This window comes from Triturus cristatus, chromosome 4_2, assembly GCF_964204655.1.
Source record: "Triturus cristatus chromosome 4_2, aTriCri1.1, whole genome shotgun sequence".
Taxonomy (NCBI): domain Eukaryota; kingdom Metazoa; phylum Chordata; class Amphibia; order Caudata; family Salamandridae; genus Triturus; species Triturus cristatus.
The window spans coordinates 621171779-621195381 of NC_140586.1; the positions used below are offsets into that span (position 1 = coordinate 621171779).

General features: G+C 44.1%; 1 protein-coding gene and 1 long non-coding RNA gene across 2 annotated transcripts in view; one reads left to right on the top strand and one right to left on the bottom strand.

Annotated features, from left to right (window-relative positions):
- The window catches only part of LOC146834763 (uncharacterized), a 43742-nt gene extending 43030 nt beyond the window's left edge, over positions 1–712 (bottom strand). Inside the window, exon 1 of the long non-coding RNA XR_014960652.1 lies at positions 444–712. This is a non-coding gene — a long non-coding RNA (uncharacterized LOC146834763). The remainder of the gene's footprint in view (positions 1–443) is intronic.
- The window catches only part of LRRC40 (leucine rich repeat containing 40), a 354024-nt gene that overhangs the window by 151885 nt on the left and 178536 nt on the right, over positions 1–23603 (top strand). Inside the window, exon 5 of the mRNA XM_085602291.1 lies at positions 7169–7292. Coding sequence (XP_085458417.1) covers positions 7169–7292 — 124 coding nt within the window. The remainder of the gene's footprint in view (positions 1–7168; positions 7293–23603) is intronic.

Genomic DNA, 23603 nt, shown 5'->3' on the forward strand with positions numbered 1-23603 from the left:
CCAGTTTCTGCATGATTAGAATTGAACCACAATGATAAAACGTTTGGCTGAGTAACCAACCTTCCCAAAAATAATTTTGAAATAAAGAAGGTGCCACTTGCGAACTCATACTCAGGTGAGTTACTAGGATGCTGATCCTAAATATGTTCTGTATTAAATAAATCTTATTTACCGCTCGCAAAAGCGGATGTACTTAACACTGGTAGATTAGTCAAAAACATATTCTGTTTAAGAAACAAACACACTAAATTGTGTGAAAAACGAACAAATGCTGTGATACGAAGTACCGTGAATGTGTCACATGCAATCCCACAATCAAACATGAATTCTGCCGTGCTTTTAGGTGCGCATTGTGATCAAAACCTCCAATACGGCCGAACATCAGCCCAACCCCCTTCCCCCCCCCCCCCTCCCCCCTCTCCCGACTTCGAGAAAGCTCTTACCTGTGCAGATTTCAGCAGTCCTTCACAGCGAGGCGACGGACAAACGTAGATTTCAGCAGTCCTTCACAGCGAGGCGACGGGCAAACGTAGATTTCGGCAGTCCTTAACAGCGAGGCGACAGGCAAACGTACACTTCAGCAGTCCTTCACAGCGTGGCAACGGGAAAGCCTTCACATCAAACCAGGAAGAAAAGGCAGCAAAAGTGGAATGCAGGGGCTTTATGGCTGCAAATTTCGTGGCACTTCCTGCAATCTCAGCTGCTGCCCCCCTCATTGGTGGAACGTCACTGGTGATGTTCCTGCATGCTGATTGGAGAAAGCGGGAGCAGCAGGCCAATAAAAAATCCCAATTTGAAATGGGTGATAACTTGCGACGTGGGACAGAGGAAAAACAAGACAACAAAGCTAAGATTTTCGGGTGGAGTGCGCACCCCCTCCCCCCCCCCCCCCGCCCCTGGGATGGTGATGCGCCCCCCCTGGGATGGTGGCGCGCCCCACAGATTGAAGAACACTGCCATAGAGCAATAGATTATCTGTTGAGATAAGGGCTTTAGCTGGCTATGTATTCCTCAAGCGTGTAAGAATAATTTCAAGGTTGTGAGTTTAGTAGTGCACCGGAGAGTTAAAGCACCTCTCTGATCTCTAATGTGTACTAATTCAAGACCGGTTTTAAACACTGAAGGCCTGCCTGGTTGTGATCTTGGCGACAGAGTTTACTCCATCGGGAAGGCAGAGGACAATACCTCTGCCATCCCAAGGAATCTCCACCAAATTTAGACTTGTCCACCGGCTCTACGGACAACTCTTAACATTGACAGGAACCTCCGTCATGAGGTATTCCATTGACCGAACTCTGTTGATTGAGTACGTCGGGTCTGCCTGTCTCTAATGGAGGCAGGCGTACTGAGGAGTTGGCAGGCAGGGTACTCCTTCACGTTTTCGACAGAGTACCCTCTCTGCCAAACTCTGTCAGGCCCTGAATATTTTGTGTAAGGAACTTAACAGTGTTGCATGGTTTTTACTGATGGTGAACCCTATAATATGCAGAGTCTCGATCTAAGAGGCTTTTTCGCCTTTGTTGGGTTTCTGGCAAAGGTAGTTGATAAAATGTAAATTCAGCATAAAAATCTTATTGGCTGGGGCTAAAATTATATAAATAGGAAATATAGGAAATAGGAAGCTTGTAGCTAGGTCTACATTTTCACAATGCAATAGCCCATGCGTGATTGCATTAGCAAATATAGTTCATACTAGGCTAACTTTTAGGTGTTTGGGCTGAGAAAATATATTGGAGAGAGAAGGTGAGAGAATTTACAGTGCTGCTTGAGTTTATTTAATAGGGCATTGCTTATATGTTCTTAAACTTAGCCATAATGTTTACATTTGTGTCTGAGAATCGGAATTTGCCTAGTTATTATGACGGTAAGTTCCAATTCTATTAAGGACAGGGAGGCGAGGATTATGCTTATCCACTCTCTTCGCTTTATTCTGAAAACAATACAGCAGCCAGAGAGATTTTATCGTAGTAATGTAAAAATAACAATATACAAAAAAACTACAACTCCCTACAACCAGGGAGGCATACTGTAACGTAGTCCATCATTTGTGTCCATAATCCTATACAAGTTCCTCTGTCAACTTCTTCCCATCCTCTTTCTTCGCGCATATCACGCCTTCTCATCATTGGTCCTGTTTAGATCCGTCATTCCCTGAAAGAACCAAACAAGGAGGTCAGAAATTGGAAAACAGACGACTGTAAGCAACATCTCAGCAGAGTATCAAAAAGAAACTTTTTAGATCAAGAAGCTGAAGCCTTAACAAAGAATAATACAGAGAAAAAAGATTACTTACAACCATACGGGCGGGTTCGCACCAATGGTGCCCCGGGCGGGATAATCCTCGCCTCCGTGTCCTTAATAGAATTGGAACTTACCGTCATAATAACTAGGCAAATCCCGATTCTATGTCAGGACCGGAGGCTTCGGATTATGCTAGTTCAAAGCTTACTTACCACCAACTGTGCCATATTAACTACTGGTTTAAAGTAAAACCTCTTGAAGGTAGAGTCCGAAGACCAATCCGCCGCACGCATTAAATCTTCCAAACGCGCTCCCAGCGCAAATGCCTTCGAGGCCATAGCACCTCTGGTAGAATGGGCACCAAACTGTTTTGTGTCAATACCAGCCTCTTGCATAACCCATCGCACCCACCTTGCTATGGTGGGAGAAGAGACCGCTTTGTGTGGTTTCTTGAGGGCAATCAAGAGTTGTCGCTCGCCGGGAGGGCGGAGTTCCTGCGTGAAATCCTCATAAGCCTTCAGGCAATCCACCACACACAACTTTGGCGCGTCCCGGACAGCCGGGTACGAAATTGTTCTTGTATGAGACTTAGTCCTGCGACCTATCGTAAACACAACCCCGTCTGGGGAAAAGGTCCGTGCCGAGACATCCAAGGCACGAACATCTGAAACTCTCCTGCAGGAGATTAAGCATAAAAGCATCGCCAGCTTGGAAGATAATTCTTTCAAAGATAAGTATCTATTAGGTTGCCAATAAAGAAACAAATTCAAAACCTTGTTGACATCCCAAAGGACGGAATAACGAGGTTCCAGGGTTACGATAACCGTATGCCCCGTAGAAGTCTGAAGACCATAGGATGTTCCCCCAATTGGTGCGCCGTCCAAAGGAACGTGACCGGCTGAAACTGCGGACCTGATAGCATTAATGGAGCGATATGCTAGACCTTCCGCCGCCAAGTCGGCGAAAAAATTTAAGAGGGGAATGATTCCTGCGACCACGGGATCCAGATCCTGTCGAAGACACCAACGAACCCATCGTGACCACGCGGATCGGTAACGCTTTGTGGTACTGTCCGCCCAAGCCTTTGACAGGAGGGCCTCAGCCTGTCCCGAAAGTCCCGGCAACGACCACCGTCGCCTGAAAGTCGCCATACCATGAGACGGAGTGTCCTCTGTGTGACCAGATGATGAGGCTCCCCGTTCGGGTTCCGAAGAAGTTGAGGATACAGGGGGAGTTGGATTGGAGAATCCCAGGAAAGTTCCAGAAGAACCGGAAACCACACTTGAGATCTCCATAGGGGAGCTACCAGGGTCACCTCCGCACACTGCAGACGGATCTGGGCAGTCGTTCTCGTTATCACTGAAAACGGGGGAAACGCATAACCGTGTTCCACCCTCCAATCCTGAAGGAAGGCATCCGTGGCCACAGCCATCGGATCCGGCCTCCAACTGAAAAACCGTGGAACCTGATTGTCCAAAGGGGAGGCAAAGAGATCCACTGAGAACGGACCCCACAGAGTGTTCAACTATTGGAAGACCAGAGGGTCCAGCTTCCATAGGCTGGAATCGTAAAGATGTCTGGAGTGCCAGTCCGCTATCTGATTGTGTTGACCCGGAAGATACTCCGCCGTCACCCATATGTGGTGATCCAGACAGAACTCCCAAAAGTCCTTCGCCAGGTTCGCCAACGTCTGAGAACAGGAGCCCCCCAAACGATTAACATAGCGGACTGCGGAGATGTTGTCCATCTTCAAAAGGACGCACCATTGCACTCTGTCCTTGGTCCAACAGCGTACCGCGAAAGAACCCGCTAGCAACTCTAAGCAGTTGATATGAAAAACCTGCTTGTCTGCCGACCAAACACCTCCGGTGGAAAAATCTCCGCACCGGGCGCCCCAACCCAGTCTGCTGGCGTTGGACTCGATAATCAAATCCGGAACGGAGCCGAAGATCACGCGGCCGTTCCAAGCCTCCATATGGGTGAGCCACCAAGCGATTTCCTCTTTGGCCTCTGCGGAAAGCGGGATCACATGATTGTACGACCGACCCCTCCGGAGATGGTAGGCTTTGAGACGCTGCAGGGCCCGATAATGCAAGGGAACCCGAAAAATCGCCTGGATCGAGGAAGACAGAAGGCCCACAATTCTGGCCAAATGACGTAGGGAAATAGTTGGTTTGGACGCTGTTCGGCGGAGCTCGTGGCGAATCTTCGCCATCTTCCGAGACGGAAGTCTGAGGGTCGCTCGAACGGAATCCACCACAAAACCGAGAAAAGTGACTGACTGCGAAGGCCGAAGGACGGACTTTGCCGTGTTGATAACAAACCCCAGATCCTGTAAAAAAGATACGGTTTGTTGGAGCTGAAGCAATAGGGTTTGAGGAGACTGGGCCATTAGGAGGATATCGTCTAAGGAGACGATCATGCGAATACCCCTTGCTCGGAGAAACTCCACTGCAGGATGCAGCACCTTGGTGAAGCACCACGGCGCCGATGAAAGTCCGAATGGAAGGGAAGTGAACCCGTACACCAGACCTCCCCAAGAAAATTGTAGGAACAGTCGGTGGGGCGGATGAATAGGAATTACCAGGTAGGCGTCCTTCAAATCCAGACGCGCCATCCAATCCGATGGCCGCAGCAAATCGCGCAGTAGATGTATCCCCTCCATCTTGAAAAGGCGATACACCAACCAAAGGTTGAATTCTTTGAGATTGATGACTGGCCGACGACCCCCATCGGCTTTGTCTACTAGAAATATATTGCTGAGAAAACCGCACGGATGCAGAGCAGTGCGACAAATGGCTCCCTTGCGCAGCAAGTCTGAGACCTCTTCGTTGATCAACTGTGCGTCCCGCGGGCTGAAATGAAGCGGGCGAGGCCGCGTCTCCTGACAAGGGTTGCCTAGAAATTCTACATGAAAACCCCGTACAGTCTGAAGGACCCATGCATCGGACGTCAATGCCGCCCACGCCTCTTGGAAGCGCGCTAGTCGCCCCCCTATAAGAATTTGATCTGAGGGAAGGACACTCACCGGTTGAATTTCCACCTCTTGAGTTGGACTTGAATCCTCTTCGGCCTCTAAAACGTTGTCCTCGCGTTGGATAAAAGTTGGTGTAGTTTGCGGTCGAATTATATTGGCCGCGGCCAGAGCCTTGTCCCCTTGAAGGGCTTTGCTGGAACCCCCGGCCGGCCGAGCGGCCCCTACCTCGACCGGAAATTGTGGAACCTGTTACCTTAGCCTCCTCTTCCATGTCCAAGATTTTTGCCAATTTTGGAATCTAACTCTGGCGTAAGCACGATCTTATCTGGCAAAGAGGGTCTCGGACATTCTGCCCTCAAGCAACTCCGCGCCTCCTTCTCTAGAGGTTTGCGGAGACGGTTTGTCAGGAAACGAACAACCTTATACCCCGGTACCCAAGCTGAGGACCGAGGATGCGTAATGTCATCGGGATTCAGCATGTCAGCATCCTCCTCCAACGCCGCCGAAGAGGCTGTCAGAGTTGGGCGCCAAGGACGGGATGACCCCCCTTCCTCATCGGAATCCCCCTGGGTATCGTGATCCGTCGCCGGGGATGGGGGGTCTGGGATGTCTTGGGCTGGAGCCTCCGATGGCGCGATGGGAACAGACGGGGTCGCCTTCGCCAAAAACGCCGACTTAAGGCGCGCAAAGGCATCTACATCGACACCCTTTGAACGCTGCTTTTTGGGTGGCGGGGGGGTACCCTCCTGACCTTCTCCAGTGGTCGCCACACTGCCCCCACACGCTGCCGCCAACCTATTACACTCCTGCACTATTCTGTCGGAGAGGCGTTGTTCCATAGGCCCCACTACCTCATTAACCACCCGGTAAATGGAGTCATCCACTGCATCAAAGAAGTCATCATTAAAAGGTAGGTATTCCTGCACCTCCTCCTCATAGTACTCAGACTGGTTAGCCATGACAGTAAGGTAAGGATACAAAATAGGGGTGCACCACAACCCACAACGCGCACACACCCTCAGGGAAAACCTGACCGGGTATCTACCTCCCCAGCGCGTTGGAAAAAGCAATTATGTGCCCAGCAATACTAGAAAACGCCCGCGCAATGCGTGGGAAACAGCAAGGTGCATACAACGCTGTTGTCAGCGCGTCATCCGCGGTTATAATAATACCGCACTACGGACCCCCACCGGGGCGTTCAAAGTGTTTGGGGCATATAATCCGCAATGCGGACGTCAGGGTGAGGTAGCAGGGGCAAGGCTCAATGACCGTTACTCTCGCGGCGCGCTCCTCAGCTGAAGAGCCGCGCCGCGAGAGCAACGAGATGTAAGATCCCCCTAGCGGCTGTGAGTGACGCCGCAACGAGCAGGGAAGCCGGCCGCGTAAGGAGCGAGACGCGTTCCCGCAGCCGGCATAGGGAGCTGAAAAGGAAACAGCCTGAGAAACTCACAGCGCTAACAAATCAGCCAAGCGCGCAAACGTTAAGCCATAGAAACACCAAGATATGAGAGAAAAGTAAAAACGTGTACTCATCTGACTGAAGCAGCGAACAAGGAGGGTGGGAGGAAGTTGACAGAGGAACTTGTATAGGATTATGGACACAAATGATGGACTACGTTACAGTATGCCTCCCTGGTTGTAGGGAGTTGTAGTTTTTTTGTATATTGTTATTTTTTCATGACTACGATAAAATCTCTCTGGCTGCTGTATTGTTTTCAGAATAAAGCGAACCGAGTGGATAAGCATAATCCGAAGCCTCCGGTCCTGACATAGAATTTACCTGTTGCCTTGGAAAAATATACATGAGTTTCTCCGTTGTTTTGCTATCACAATGTCTTTTTTTGCAATCGTTGAAAGAAACCCAGATGTGCTGGAATTTTCTACAGAAGTTCCCATGAAGGATTGCTGTAACATCGTATTATTATATTTTGTATCCATGACTTTTGCTAGGATCTCTCCAACAACAGTCTTTCAACCATTCCAGGCAGTTTTGCGGGTCTAACAAGTTTGGTGCAACTTAACCTATCTAATAACAAACTGAAGAGTTTACCTGCCGAAATTAGTAGGATGAAAAGTAAGTTGTTTATACATTTTTTACCAATTTTTAACAATTTACAGCATGACTGTGTGGTTATTGTTTGAATTCCTAAACTTGCAGGTGCTTAATGTTAACAAGGTATCGTGTATTTCTGCTATGTCTTAAATTGGGGCAGTTATCTGGTTGCAATGCATCAGAGAGGTATAATAAATTAAAGTGAAACAAACCACACTTAAAAAAGAGAGATAACGAGCTAGACACAACTGTTAGGCAAGCCATTCTTAGTTGAACTACCTGTGTTTTGTGGACATGACCAGGTAGATTTGCATCAGCTTAAACTCCATAACTTATTCATTGTGACAGCTCTGCTCACTGGTATGCCATTTAATTATACAATAAATACAAATATCTTAAAAATCGGATTTCTCTTGGCAGATATACAAAGCCTCTCCTCATAATCCAGTAAGGGAGGCTGTGTGGTCCAGTGGGTAGGATGGCAGCACTGAACCGATGGATGTTGGCTATAATCAAAGTTCTGACACTTGCCTGAAAATCGTGTGATTATGAGCACAGTCAAGTGTTAGTCTTGTCCCTAAAATTGTACATAAGTGAATTTTAATGCAACTGTAAATAACATTTTGTTGTGTATTTGAAGTGTGTAAATTTCCACTTGAGGGACGCTATCTTGAAGAGTCTACCAATCCACTCTTAAATACAATACCAATACAATGCATAACTGCTACTCACACTTGTCAACGGAGCTGGCTGCATTTAAACTCTGGCTAAATCAAAAGCCTGGTTTCCATAGCTGTGGGCTGATGAGTTGGATATTTAAATTTCAATCACAGCGTGTTTTACAAGAAACACTGTTTTAATAGCCTTTGGGTAATTGGGGTGGTTTGCTGTAGTGCAGAGTTTAATATTCCCTCTGGAAAATTACTATTACACCCTCTCACTGTAATTCGTAAATCACAAGCACTTTTTTTTTTACTTCAAACAAGAAATGTGCATTAAACTTTCATTGGCCATCTTATTTTCCTTACTTAAAGGTGGTACTTTAATTATGACCCAGTATTTTGTGTCCACCCTTGCTGCTTTGAAAAATGACAGCATTCCTTTGAGAGCATACCATGTTACAGTTTTGCAAAGTCTCCAATGGCAACGCTTGCACTCCAAAGCCCCATGCCTTCTACGCAATATAAATACCCATTGGTAGTTCTAAGCTTGACTCTTTCATAGGTTACATTGCTTTTTGAATCCTTAATACTCTAGTAGTGCATCAGCAGGTCAGCCTAACATTTGCGCCATGATAATTTCTTTCACTGCACATTCAATGAAGTGTTCTACGCAGTGCTTTAAATGGGCTGGTACTGTCCGGTACGGAGTACCGGCACTTTTTTATTTTGGGAGGGAGAGTACCGGCACTTCTCAAGAGAAATGCTATACTTTTACGTAGAGCTATTGCTCTGTTAGTACTTTTTAGCCCTTTAAATTCTTTGCATGATGCTAAATATAAAATGGTTCTTAGAAGGTGATTTTGATTGCATTTGAAAGGTGTTGGAAAATTGCCAGACTTTCTCATCTAGTTAGCTGCTTCAGTACTCGGGAGTCGAGATCTCGATCTAAAGCCAATTTCTTTAAACATTGTAAGAAATTTGGGCGGCATAATTATTGTTCGCATCTAATTTGCAAGCATCTACAGTCTTTAAAAAAGCGTAAACATGGCATGAGTTTAATCCTGACTGTTGGCGACTTTAAAAAGATATCCAACAAGCCTCCTTTTTAAAACGGACTCTTAACCTTTGAAGAGACCTGGGTCCGTTGCAACTTTGACTTCTGGGAGCTACTCCCTGACATCATTACTGGTCAACCAATCTCCTCAGTGTTGACATGATGTGAATAGGGTCGTCTTTTTTCTAAATCTTATTACCATTTTGTCACGACTTTAATACACAAAAAATAACTCAAAGCATCAAAGAAAGTTGAAGTCCCCGGAAATGTACACAAGAACATACATTTGACCTTTAAATAGCAACATTATCGATTACTCCCCTTCGCAATTATCACGTCCGACTCCAAGTACTCTTTCTGTTATTTGGCCCTCCAAGTATCCAATATTTTAGCATATTTCTTAGCGAAGTCGTTAAGCTTTATAAAGTATTTCTTCAGCTGTAGCACTGAAATCCATGGCTCTGACCCAGTCTCTTATATCATGAGCGCCTAATGCCCGCCATGTTCAAGCTATTTCCCTTTCAGCCATTGTTAGGCCTGCTCCAGTTTCTGCCTCGCCCTTCCTCCCCAGACATTATCCCCAGTAGTGCCCGCTTTTGTTAGATCAACAGGTCACTAGCGGTCACTTGAGCAAGAATATTATGACTTTTAAGCCTGTTTGTAATGATCACTGAGAAGTCCCACGCTACATGAAGGAAAGACCCCCTGCCCCCAACTCCATTCTGCATCGCACACATGTGGATCTTTGAGTTCTGCCCATTTTCTGGAGGTGTTCCGTTGTGAAATAAATCCCCTCTCCTCGCCAACACTCCAACTCCTCTCTTCCAACTACACAATATTAAATAGCCAGCCTCCCTAAACTAGCACTCCCCTACACTTCACCTACCCTCTTCTCATCGGCAAAGACACTCAATGTACCTTCCGCTGCTCTCCCTTCCATGCTTTACTCTTCCTCTTCCCCCTCCTTATTTTCCCTATTACCGATACATCTGAATCGGACAAGACTCGAAATTGCAACACAAATTTGTGAATGTTTTTTTTTAAAAAAAAGAAGTGCCAGGGCCCAAGGCCCTTTATCTACACCACCAACATCCCTGCTACTAAATAATGACAGTACCAACGTTACCCATGTACTAGATTTCTCATTTTTAAATAAAGACTGTACTGCTAAATGCAGTTGAAAAATACACAGTGCCACCATGTGGTGTAATCCCATACTAAGTGCTGGTGTTTAGTAATAGGTGCTGGTGCCGAGCACCAGAAACCACAAGGACAAATAAGTACTGCCCCACCCTCTCCTGAGTTCTTAATACCCCGTCTCAGTACTCCTGTCTACTTTATCTCGTCTAATGAAGAAAATCGACATCCTAACACATGCTTTTTCTCTGTTCAACGATTAGCTTGCAATGCACAAATATTGCTTACTACAGCTTCAACATCCATCTCAGAACAACAGACCACAGAGGCTCAGTATTGCCTGAGAAAACCGCTCCCTTAGGCCTAAACAGGCGCTTGGATCCCAAATCCACTGACAAGCAGCCACACAACCAGGTGCTAGACTACCTACCCATTTCCACCACGGGCACAGACCCTGTGACCCACATCACACAACCAATCAAAATCACACAAATGTGTACATTGCATCCCCAGAGACACTGTGTCTAAACTCAGCAGCTCTTCTCACAGATTCATGCTTTTGAATGACACTGAGCAGCAAAATTCTCACTCACGATATCGGAAACCCGAGCATCATGTTTCTCACGTAACCTGGCATGCCTCAAATATTATTCTGGACCTTTTTCTGCCTCCTTTCTGCAGTGTGACCAAGGAGGGACTCCCTGTTGGGGTTCAGTGGTCATTCACAAAAATTTGCAAGGTTGCAGGCTCCATCCCCTGAACTGTTTTCCCTCCTTCGAGTGCATATCTCTGGAAACCTCCTCCGGCATTACCTCCAGTCTCACAGTGAACATTATTTATCACCCACCTTGTGAAACTATCACTTTTGTTGGGAAATGCATGGAATTCCATATATCCCAATTAATGATCTCTGAAAGCATCATCTTCCTAAGTGACTTCAATCTTCGCTAGGGCATCAACCAATGGAAACCTTCTCCTCCTTTCCCAGTGAAAAGGTCTCCTGCAACATTGACAGAAACCCACACACTGCAAACGCTCCACTCTGGATTTGATAATTTCCAATGTTCCTCACCTAACCGCCAATGATTCCACCCTTGTAGATTTGAATGACCTCCTCTAATCTCATTCACAGTGGCCTTTACCTACATTAAGACCTCCGGTCAACCGGAAGAAGGGGAGGAACACTAGTGACCTCGGTAATAAGTCCCTTGTAAACCAGGCTCACCCAAATCTTGCCTCTGTAGTTCCCTAATTCAGCAGCAAAGCTGCAGCAGGCAATTTTAATATCTGCATGGAATCCTCTATAGAGAAGTTCGTCACCTCTCGGGGGCAAGCGCCTCAGACTCAAACCTTCTTGACCTTGGTTCCTAAGAGAACTTTGAGGAAAGTAAGCACCCGAGAAAGAGTGGAGACAATCAGCCTCCCCACAGAGTATGGTTAGGCTGAGAACTGCGAGAAAAAGCTACGAAGACCACATTTTCAGAGCCAAGTCGACGCATGGACAAGGGAAAGAACAGACCTAAATGTCTATTTGAAGGAATAAAGCAGTCAAACAACTCTTCTTTTCTAACCACTTTCAAGTTCTCAGAGGCCCAATTCAACAACTTTGTGAAGATTTTGACAAAAAAGTAGCGGCCTTAGACTTTTTCCTGGTGGCCACCTTTGACAGTATAGCAGAGGATAATTTGTCTTGCACAGCACAGCCACCATGGTCACCTTTTGCCTTGCTTTCAGAGACAGAGCTACTGCAGACCATAACTAATATGCAACCGTTAAACAATCTTTTCAATGCCATCCCTGGCTCTATCAATAAAGATCTCACCTAAGTATTCCTCTCTTTTTTTTTTTTGTCCACCTCAGTAGAAATTCACTCAAACAAGGTACTTTCGCAGACTCTCTGTGCATTAGCCAGATCTCTCCTCTTTAAAAAATAAAATAAATATGATCTCTGCACCCAGATGACCCAAACAACTTGGGTCCAGAATTCACCCTTCCTTTCTTAGTGAAGGTGATAGAAAACTGCCCGGCCTCCCACTCATGCAAACCACCTCTTAGACACTCTCCAATCTGACATCAGACAGGGTTTACAGTTCAAAGGCTGCAATTCTGCAGATTGTTGATGACTCACTTTGAATTCTTGAAACTGGAAATTCATGTTGTCTTGTCCCCCACCTCTTGGCTATGTTTGATACAGTCATCCAGCATGCTCTGACCGGCGCCCTGACGAATAGAATGGGCATTGAAGGTGTAGTTCTTGATCTGTCTACCTCCTATCTGACCAACTGTTCACAAGTAGTGAAAATTGGCATCTCTGGCTCTAATCAAGCCAGTTTACAAGAAGTAATCCCCAAGGTTCGATCGTTTCACCAACCCTGTTCAACCTCCTTTTTGAGCCACCTTGTTAGACTCTTAGGAACTGTTGGATCCTTTTCACCTGTATGCTGCTGAAGATGCTCAAATCTACCTGAAGGTCTTATTCCTGGTCACCAGCAACCTCCTTTCCAACACCTTGGAAAGAATTCAAACCTGGATTTCAACTCGTTACCTAAAATGTAACTCTGGGTAAACAGGATTTCTAATTATATCGCCAAAGAAATCCAACCTACTTGTACAAGAATGGATAGAATCCCTCCCTGCCATGGAGTGCCAACCCACCAATGTTCAGAATGCCAAGTCATTTGGCTTTTTCCTCGACAACCGGCTCAACCTCCAAAGTCAAATTGTGGCCGTGGCTAAAACCTCCCGGTTCCAACTAAGACTGCTCTGGGAAATAATTCTGCTCATTCCAGAACAGGACTTAAAATCAGTTGTTAAGGCATTGGTTATCTCCAGACTAGGCTGTGGGGGTCTAACTCCTCTCAGACATCCCCAAAGTTCAGCTTTGTTACTGGTCACAATAAATGTTTCCACATCGCACCTATCCTGCTGTCTCTTCAATGGCTTCCTGTAGAGGCAAGACCGCAGTTACAAACTGCATGCACCACTCTCAAGGCACTGCATTCGTCTTCATCCATATACCCAACTGGAAAATTGAAACTTATGGGTGCAAAGCTGGGTTAAAGAAACGCACCATCCCTTTACCTGCAATCCCCCACCTTCAATCCCCCACCTCCAAATGAGAAATATACACGAGCCAGTCATTCTCTAGAAGCAGCATAAATACTTCCTCCATCCCTTTTTTTGACCAAATGTCATGCTTCCTTTAAAAAGAACTTAAAGTTGTTCTTTTTAAAAGACTCTTGCACTACATCTATGCTCTCCAACTCACTGTCTGTCTGTTTTTCATTTTTCCTGTGCCTCATCTCTAATGTAATATTTTGATGATCATTGGTAACCGTATTCCTTTAAATTGCTCTGATGGCCTCGGGCCATGTCTGCGCTACATAAAATCAACTAAAGTTAAAAATAACTGTTGTATGTGCTAGACTGAATTGTGTATTCTGTTGGAGGTTGTGATTGTTCTCACAAACCTTACAACAATACCGAACAAAATAATAAACAATCTATATGGGGTATTTGAGCTGATGTGCACGAGTGCTTAGTTTTTTGTCTAATATGTTCTGTGAAATATTGTCCGTTTTAATCTGTGTGGTAGGTACTGTTGTGTGCACAGAAACTTCGAAGAATTGGTGGCATCCACATGACTCTTCACTCCCATGTACAGGTCCAGGTTGTGTACACAGTTGTGCGTGTTGTTTAATATTCTGCATCCTGTTGTGAGTTCGAAGAACTCTAATTATTTAGCTGTTTTGGATGTATCTGCTGTGTTATGTCTAAGGTGTTGTGTTGAGCATGTTGTTGCTGATAGACTGTCTGGAGCGTGTATGTGGTGATGTCCACTTATCCGGTGCATCTGCATTGTGTTCGAGATGTGCGAGTCGTTCTGTCTAACGTTTCTGATCAGACACAGGCCTATCTTGTTGGAAACTCCAACCATTTTGTCCCTCAGCTAAACCCTTCATCTCTGAGAAAAGGCATAAATCTTGCTATGTGTGAAAATAACAATTCAATAAGAAACAGTTGTTCATCATTCTATCATAAGTTAATTTCCTTCATAGGACTTCTAACCACCACCCTCATCCTCCATCTTTCTCTTGTGTAATGATATAACTAAGTCAATGGCCTGTTGGCTATCTTCATTTTTTGCATATCATTAAAGTATTGGTAAATATGTGGTCAGTGATATGCAAACAAATATCCCTGTCATGCACACCAAATGCTGATCAACGAGATGGTCATTTCCAACCCAACCTTCTGGGCAAAAAATACTTGCATTTGCTTATGTTGATGTAGTGTAGATCAAAAATCTAATTATAAGTTGCACAAGCCCAGTGACCAGGCTTAGTATTGGTAATGTAAAGCAGAGAGGATAGGGATTTTTAGCGTCTAGTGCAAGAGTGATATTTCAAGTGTGGTTAATCAATCGGTAGATTAAATGGACATCAGTGCTTACACTTATCGCTATAATTTCTCTAATGTTAATTGGTGTATCTTAGGGGATTCATACATTCTTGAATAGACATGCCTTGGTTCAGGTTAATTTACATGGAAAAATTGGCATTTTTCTAAATGCAAATAAAGAGACTGCAGCTTCCCAAAGACTAAGTTTTCGCAAATTACATTTTAACATTTAATTAAAAAAACTGCAGCGAAGCCCTGACATTGCTGCCTAAATGCAAAGAAAAACATTCGGAAACTGAGGAAAATGTAGATAGAAAGCTGCAGTAGAAAGCTGAAATGCGACAGCGATCCCATAAGGATCCCACAACGTTATATGCCATATACTTCATACACCATGCAGTAGCAGTTGATATTTTATTCTTTTTGCTTGGCTTGTGTGAGAAGATCCTTGTACACTGGGCCATTTTTTTTAAAACCATTTTTGTTGAGAGTGGTTTATCTAGTTATTTCATGTTTTGGTTTTCAGTTTCTCTTTAAGAGCCAAGACTGTTTTCAAATATTTATCTAAAACAGACTTTTCTTCATCATGTATTTCTTCAGGGGAAGACAGATCATGCCTTTACTGCAAGTTAAGTGCCCTATGTGTTGCTGAAAAAAGTTCACAAATCACCCTAATGGAGTTTGTGTCATCTACCTTCAGACTGCTACTCTGTGAAAAAGTTCAACTTCTGCCAACAGGAATGCAAAAGAGCTCTTGAAGGCAGAGAAAGAAATCTGTCAGAGCAGAAGACAGGATGATGGCATCAATAGGAAAAGCCACAACGGAGCGCAGTCATAGTGGGGCACAACAGCCAGAAGGGCTTTGGATATCTCTTAACCTCCAGGAATCGCACAGAGGCAGATCGAAATAAAGGATAAGTCAAAGAAACATCAGATATCACCACACTTCATTTGTGATACACGTTGAAAGCTTTGCCGTCTTGGAGGGTCTGTGACAGCCATAGGAGGTCTATCACGGAGAACAGGAGGAACTGGAGGAAGGTCACACCTGAATCTATGGGTGGTGAATTATATAACACCTCCCCCGAACTCTCCGGCGATCCTTATCTCGATGCTCCTCTTTTTAACGCTTGGGTCAAGTCAGCCCTTGACAAACTGGCCCCCATTAGGTCGGTTAAATTATCCAGGAACAAACCTTCGGCTCCCTGGTTTAACATGGAGCTCCGTATGGAGAAAAGCCTGTGTAAGAGGCTCGAGCGTTTTTGGAGAAGAAATTATGAACCCTCAGCCAAGTGTGAATATAAGGCAGCACAGAGGAAATTCCACAGTTTGAAGCGTAGGACTATTAGGGAATATGTGGCAAAACAGATTATGGACTCTGACAACTCCCCCAAAGAAATTTTTAAGATAGTAGAAGGCTTTATGAAACCTCAGGCCTTGAAGAGCACGATTCCCCCATCGGGTGGCTCTCTGTGAGGAAATAGCTGTCTTTTTTCAAAATAAAATTTCAACCATTTACTCTGCCTTTCCTGCATCAGGAACGTTTGAAGTTGCAACTTTTGACACATCCGATAAATGGTCAGCTTTTTGTCCGTTTGAGATGGAGGCGTCACTGAAGGAACTGATGAAAATAAAATCAGGTTCACCTCTTGACCCCTGTCCTGCCAGATTTTTTAAGCTATTAGCACCTGGGATTAATGGTATCCTGAACTCAATCTGGAATACCTCCTTGGAGACTGGGATCTTTCCAACTAGTTGGAAAAAGGCCTTTGTTCGGCCTATCCTCAAGAAAGTGGATGCTGATCCAGCAGAGCCCAAAACTTTTAGACCTATCTCTCTCCTGCCGGCACCTGCCAAAATCTTAGAAAAACAAGTCCAGAGACAACTTTCGGACTTCCTAGAATCTAATAACCATCTTCACGATTCTCAGTCTGGATTTAGGACAGGATACAGTACGGAGACAGCCCTTCTGGAGGTGGCAGAATCGATTCGTGAAACCTTAGACCAGGGAAGCTGTGCAATGTTGGTGCTGCTGGATTTGTCTGCAGCCTTCGACATGGTTTCCCATAGGATCCTCCTGAATAGATTACATCATTTAGGAGTAACAGGGACTGTCTTGAGATGGTTTCGCTCATTTCTTGAAGGACGGTCGCAACAAGTATTTCTGCACCCCTATGTCTCTAGCTCTGGCCCTATGCCTTATGGGGTTCCACAGGGTTCTGCTTTAAGCCCCACACTTTTTAATGTCTATTTGACTCCCCTTGCGACAATTGTAGAACAAGCATTGGCATAGCCAATAGGTCTCGCCTTTGGGACCTTATAAGTGTTTAGCCATGCAACATTTGCGTAACTAAATACTTATAAGGTCCCAAAAGCGAGACCTATTGACTATGCAAAGCGGCCATGCGGCCGTGAAAGTGATCGCGATCCGATCACGATCAAACATCAAAGCGGCCGAAAAAGAAAGTAATTGCGGTAAAATGCGGTGCGCGGGCCCGCGCACATGCACTGTAGCTCTAGGCTGGCCTGGTAGCACTTTTTTGGAGCCCTCTCAATAAGTCTCGCCAGACCAGCGCATGCGCTGGGTCAGGCGAGACCTAAAAATGGGGGGTGAAGGTTGTCTAGTACGCAGATGACACTCAACTTGTGTTCTCTTTTACTGCCTTCACCAATTTTAGACAGTGTCTCTTAAAATATTTCATCATGGATGACAGACAGCTGCCTAAAGCTGAACACTGATAAGACAGAGGTCTTCTTTTTTAATCTACCAATTCTTCCGTGTACTGAGCTATGGCGGCCAGCCGAGTTAAATCCGCCCCCGCTACTTGTGTCCTCTACGAGGAATCTGGGTTTCAGGTTTGATTCCCAACTCACAGGCAAATTACACGTCTCCTCTCAGTGCTTTTGGAAACTTAAGGCTCTGCATAGATTTCTTCACTACCTGCCGATGGATTGCAGGAAGTCAGTGGTGTATGCCCTAATCACCTCCCAACACGACTATGCCAATAGCCTTTATATTGGTCTCCCGGCGTATGAGGAGACTACAGCAGCAGCCAGGCTGATCAGGAATGTGCCACTGCGACATCATATTACCCCCCACCTACGCAACCTACATTGGCTACCAGTGAGGAGAAGAGTACAGTTTAAAGCTCTAGTATTGGCACATAGAGCAATAAGAGGGGTAGGTCCTCATTATCTGAAACGGAGGCTCCAGAAATACCATCAAGTGAGGGCACTCAGATCTAACAGTTGTAACCTTTTGGTCACTCCTCGCTTTAGGAAGGCAATGACTGGTGGCCGTGCGTTCTCTGTCAAAACTGCTACATTATGGAACATTATGCCCAGTGATTTGAGAAATATAGAGGCGGAAATCCCTTTTAGGAAAGCTCTTAAGACTTGGCTTTTTGGTTTGCCCTAGATACAGTGATCCTCCCTGGCCTCTCCTTTTCTCAGAGAGGATGCCAGCGCTGGGACACTTCCATTGGAGGTAGCCGTGCGCTTTATAAGTGTTAACAATAATAATAATATGAAGTGTAACACATCAACATGCTCTCGGTGAAAAACAGACACGTAATCACTACAAAGACATTGGAGATGAAACCCTTTTTGATTTTGGGACACACGTCAGTGTCACAACATTTGACACCAAGGCATTTAAAACTTTCCAAGAAGACTTCCGTGTTGATGTCTACCATCTGTCTTCCTCACCAATAAGGTCTCCAAAGGAAGTTGCCATCAGTATCCGACTACCCACCTTAAAAACTTTTTTTGCCTCTACAGGTACCTTGCCAAAAGTTTGCTAAATCTTTTATGATGATCTCAAGACATATGTCAGCCTCTCCTCTATCACGAAGGTACAACCCCTCCTAGAAGTTCTACTCCTATTCTGTGGACATTACTATCAACATTGAGTGTTTCTACTGTTCCATGGACTTCAAAGAGGCCTGTAACCTTGGGGATACCTGGTGTGGGCATGCATTGAATACCTAATTCACTTTCATCAGAGATAATGTAAACGTATTCCAATGCCTTGTCGATCCAGGAGGGATATGGCTACATCATAAATCCCAATCTCTGCTCCAGCTATCCTTCAAGAATGTCACAGTTGGTTGACATCATAACGTTCTAATAAGTGTTGATAAAACTGTCTATCACATCTAATGAAATCTAACAGAATCTTTCAGATGACTGTCCGTGATCGTTGATACTCTGTAACCAGGAGTACTAGCTAAATCGTTACAGCCCCTGGTGGAACATTTCTCATAATTAGCTACAGGGAAACTTAGAACACCAGCAACTATTGATGTGGTTGTTTGTCATAAAATGCAGACCTCCAGGAAAAGATACAGCTTTACAGCTTTTCTAACAGGGTGCGCACACATCTGCTTCAGTAATATTGATGCCACTTGTCAAGGACTCCTGAATACTTACGCAGGAGCAGAATACAACCACTCTCACCTTGTTACATCAGCTATGGATGAAAACCATATGGCAATCTGGTGCAAAGTATAGGGGAGGGAGTTAAGAAAGGGACTCCAGGGGAGTTGATCCTGCGAAGATGGCCATCCAATTAGTAGGCAACACTTATTATGTGATTTCTTTTCAACCACTCACCCCTAGTCACAGATCTGGGTTTAAACCATTGTTCATTTGCTTACTGTGCCACCCCAGTTTGGACCCAGCCACATGCAAATCAGTCTTAACCCTGCTCCTCATGGGTACACTCCAGTCCGAACTGCCAGGCCAGGTCCTCCCTGGACCAGAAAGAAGCATCCTGGGACCGGTTTTTGGGTATCACCCCTCATCAGCCTGGCTAGCTTGAATCTAGTGGCACAGCGAGCAAGCGACCCACATCTGGGAAAAATGATGGATTAAACCCAGGTCTCTTGACTGGGGCGAGTGGTTGAAAAGCTTCAGCCCTCCATCCATTATCTTAGTGTGTTTGCCATCATTGATAATATCGCTGTAACATTTGCAATGAAATTATTGATGAGAAAACTGTGCATTTAGGGGGTGGGTGCTATAATCACCTTAGTGCACGAGTTAAAGTAACTTGCGATAACTCTAGCTATAACTGCTGATTTTCTCTGGTTTTTAGAGTTTAAAACTTTACATTGTTACTTGACATTTCACCGAACTATAAGGTTACTTTAACCTTTAGTACTTTACATGAAAACAATTAAGTAGATAGATAGATAGACAGTAAGTATATAGATAGTGATGTTTTGTGAACTTTGTGTTATAATCTTTATTGCTTGATTAATTAAAATCATTGCAATCACAACATTTTACAACTCCAAGAAAAACACATTTACATTACAAACAAAACATCTTCTCATCACGTAATAATAAAAAAAAACTGTCCCATAAATACAATTTAAAAACTTATCAATAATCCCAAATCTAACCGCCTTACATCCTTAATTACAGGATATTATTGCACATTTTACATTTTAAAGTGACGGCGTGCATTGCATACTATTTCCATGTATATAAACGAAAAATATTCTGACAACCATTAATTTACACTATGAAACACTACACGTTCTATTTCAAAGTGCTAATGGTAAAGTGCAGAAGTGACTAAAGCGAAGAAGTTTCTATGATACATTTCTTGCCCCCATTACCTTTCAAAGTGCTAATGTGCAATAATTGCAACAACCATCATATCAAAACAATAAAAGTGCATCAATTTACTGCGATGGTAACCCAGCTAGTGTTACATTTCAAATGAATACCCTTGCAACAAAAATTATTAAGTGATGAATATTTATGAGCCGGTTAAAACTATTAGTTACCAAAGCCATAAAAATAGAGGGGATCTGCCCTATTATATTACTTCCCCAATGTAGTTAAGTGTGAGGGCGGATGCACTATTGCTACTTGGGATTGAACAGCTCTTGCTGGTCTGTAAAGAAACAGTTATTCAAGTTACAGTGCAAACATATGCCCTTAATACAACAATACATTAACCATCCCCACAATATGGTTACATCAATCAATTTTTGCCTTTACCTGATGCTCACTTGACTTGCAACTCCCAATAAATGATTTTAGAAAAGTTCCTTTTATATTGGGAGGGACTTGAAGAGAGTAACAGAGACTACAGCAAGGGGCCATGAGGGGGAGAGATGTATCAGCCTGGAGAGAGAGAGAGAGAGAGGTTACAGGATAAATGGAGCTGTAGCGCCAGAGGCAGGAGGAGGGAAGGAGAGAGAACAGCATGGGGCCATGACAGGGAGAGATGTAGTAGCTTTGGGAGATACACTGCAGGAAGCATGGGGCTGTGGCCCCGGAGGTAGGAAGGACTTTAAGACGGAAGGGGAGAGTAAAGCAAGGGGCCATGCAGGGAAATGTATGTAGCAAGATGGAGGGCAAGTTGATGTGAAGGTCGAGTGGGTGAGGAAAAGAAAGACGCACAGAAGCAGAGCCTGCAAATGAGACACCAAACATTGAAGAAGAGGTGAGAGGTGGAAGAGAGGGTGGGGGTCACTAGGTTCGAGACTAGAGATGAGAGAAGCCAGTTAAGAAGTTGGAGATTGAAGCAGGGACTAAACACGTTTTAGACTACAGAGGGAGTGAAACACAAGAGAGGCAGAATAGAGTGTGAGGCGGCATAAGAGGGGCGGGAAAGTTTACAAAAACTGACTCTGACTAGAAAGAGAATGAGGTGGAAGGGTGAAGAGGCGACCGGCTGTACTGGGGAGGCGTTGAGGCAGAGGAGAGAAGCCGCGAGAGATCAATGAGGGTGAGAAGAGACAAGGGAGAGGAAAGAGAGAGAGTGGTAAGACTGAATAAATTTAAGACACTTGAAAGAAAAGAGTCCTGGGACTGAGGGTGGGGGAGACAGGAGAGAGACTGGCGAGATAGCAGACGACGGATACACACTCTGGTTCCAATATACACACACCAAAAAGGTTGCTTCCGATCAACCACAATCGCAAACAAAACCACCATTTATATTGCAGCAAACAGAACAGTAATTTTCAAAACAATGTGCCAACCCGCTCTTGTGCCGATATAAACACGAACAAGGCTGGACATTCGCCTCTGCTGCAGGAAACTATCATGCGAACCATGCAGTGGTGAGATGCGATGGCTCGACATGAGAAACGGGATAGACATGCTCAGACCGAAGGAGGGGCCATCGCACGCTGTGAAGGAGCCTTGCGACCGACCTGAAGAAACCATTAGTGAAATCGCCATGGGGCAGGAACAGACACAGAAAGGAGGGACCAACACGGACAAACACAAATAACAAGCCAGCATTTCTGAATGCCACAGATAAAAACCAATGGCAATCGTGTGCCCGCCAAAAGCCCACAGAAGAGATACAACAGGCCTTGCAGACAGCACAAGCGCTTTCCAGGCTTGACCTAAAAATGGCCACCAGGAACCTGAGCTAACATTTCTGTCAGACAACTGTATATGGTGCAGAAAATGCACCAGTGGTGTAGAAGTCAAATGTCATATGTGGGCAGCAGTATATATTTATCAAAGTACCGAGGCATGTATACAATAGGTACCTGTACATAAAAAGTGGATGAACCATCACTACATTTGAGAAGTGAGTTACAATTTGAATTTCCCAACTTCCTACATAGATAGGCTCCCTATAAACAGGATGTATTATGATTTTTAAAAAACTCGTCCGTTTAGATATAAAACTAGTATTATCAACAAATATCCCAAGGTGGGTGAAATGTATTAAAGGATCAAGCCATGCTATAAGAACAAGACTCTTGATTTTAAGGAATGTTAATTTAAGTGGGAATACAAATGCATTAGAGATTCTATGATGAAGGCTATTGAAGGTTAGGTAACCTTCATATCCTCTGACATAAAGAGGATGAGTGATGTATGGACAAATTAGTGAGTGATCAATTAAGTGATACCGTCATCTGAAAGATAAAGGTAACAAAATAGTATGCAAGTCGCGAATGAGGATATAGTTTGATACTTCCAGCTAATCTGCTGGTAAAAGACAACCGGATATAAAAAGACTTATTGATGTGGGGAATTGTTGGTAGTAATGGACCACCCTGAGCCTGTTTATGTAAATGTGTCTAATACAAGGTGTTAGATTGGATGTTAGAAGTTATTTTTTTTCAATCTTGGTAATGAAATATATGCTTTATATCCTGAAGAAGGTGGTGTTAACCAACTTTGATACCACCAAAATGCCACGTCAACAACCCTTGATGTTTTTTGTTTAAAAGATTTATTGTAATATATATGTATAAGTGGAATAGAGGTCCTATTGTGATTAGAAATGTATATGGTGCTTCCATGATTTTATAACACATATGGCATTGACTTATATAAGTGCAATTCGGATAATATTGTGTGGAATATGTTTTAAATTGGGATATGATTTTAAGATGTGTAAAGCCTTGATTATGTTTAATAAAATTAGAAATGTTTATATAAAACGGTGCTCAGTGATAAAACCGTGAATTGCAAGCTTGTTTATGGGTGTATCCTCTGAATACACATGTGGTATAAATTAATGTATAATATACATGTGGAGTATGTGTGACACAGAAGGGACCCCTTGTCTTTTGTAATTTGAAATTGACCCTGTCCCTTTTGGTTATAAGGGTAGCTCTCCCATGTTTGGGGGGTATATTTATACCACCTGCATATATGACAACAGTGTCTATCAGGAAAATAGGCTTGGAAGTAGGGGTGCTGCAGCATCCCCAGAAATAATCATGCTGGAGTTCAGAAGGTGAATAAGCAATAGAGATGCCGTTAAATTTTGTATTTGTGCTGTCTTATTTGCTGTGTGTTCCAAGACAAAGAAAGGTCAAATGTTAGGGTATGTCTAATAACCGATTGCAGAGTGTACTTTTATTTTGCTGACTGCAAAGTCAGAGAATTTTGTAAAAGTGATCTAGGTGACAATCCTGCTGGGGTACAGGAAAACAAACGGAAAGGCTGTATGATGTTAGTTGTTTTCTAACACACAACATTTAAATATCAGTAAGTGAACTATACACATATTTCAAATTCTATCCGCAATTAGTAAAGCGCTTTTTTGTAATTCTCAAGTGTGATGGAAACAAAGATTTTAGT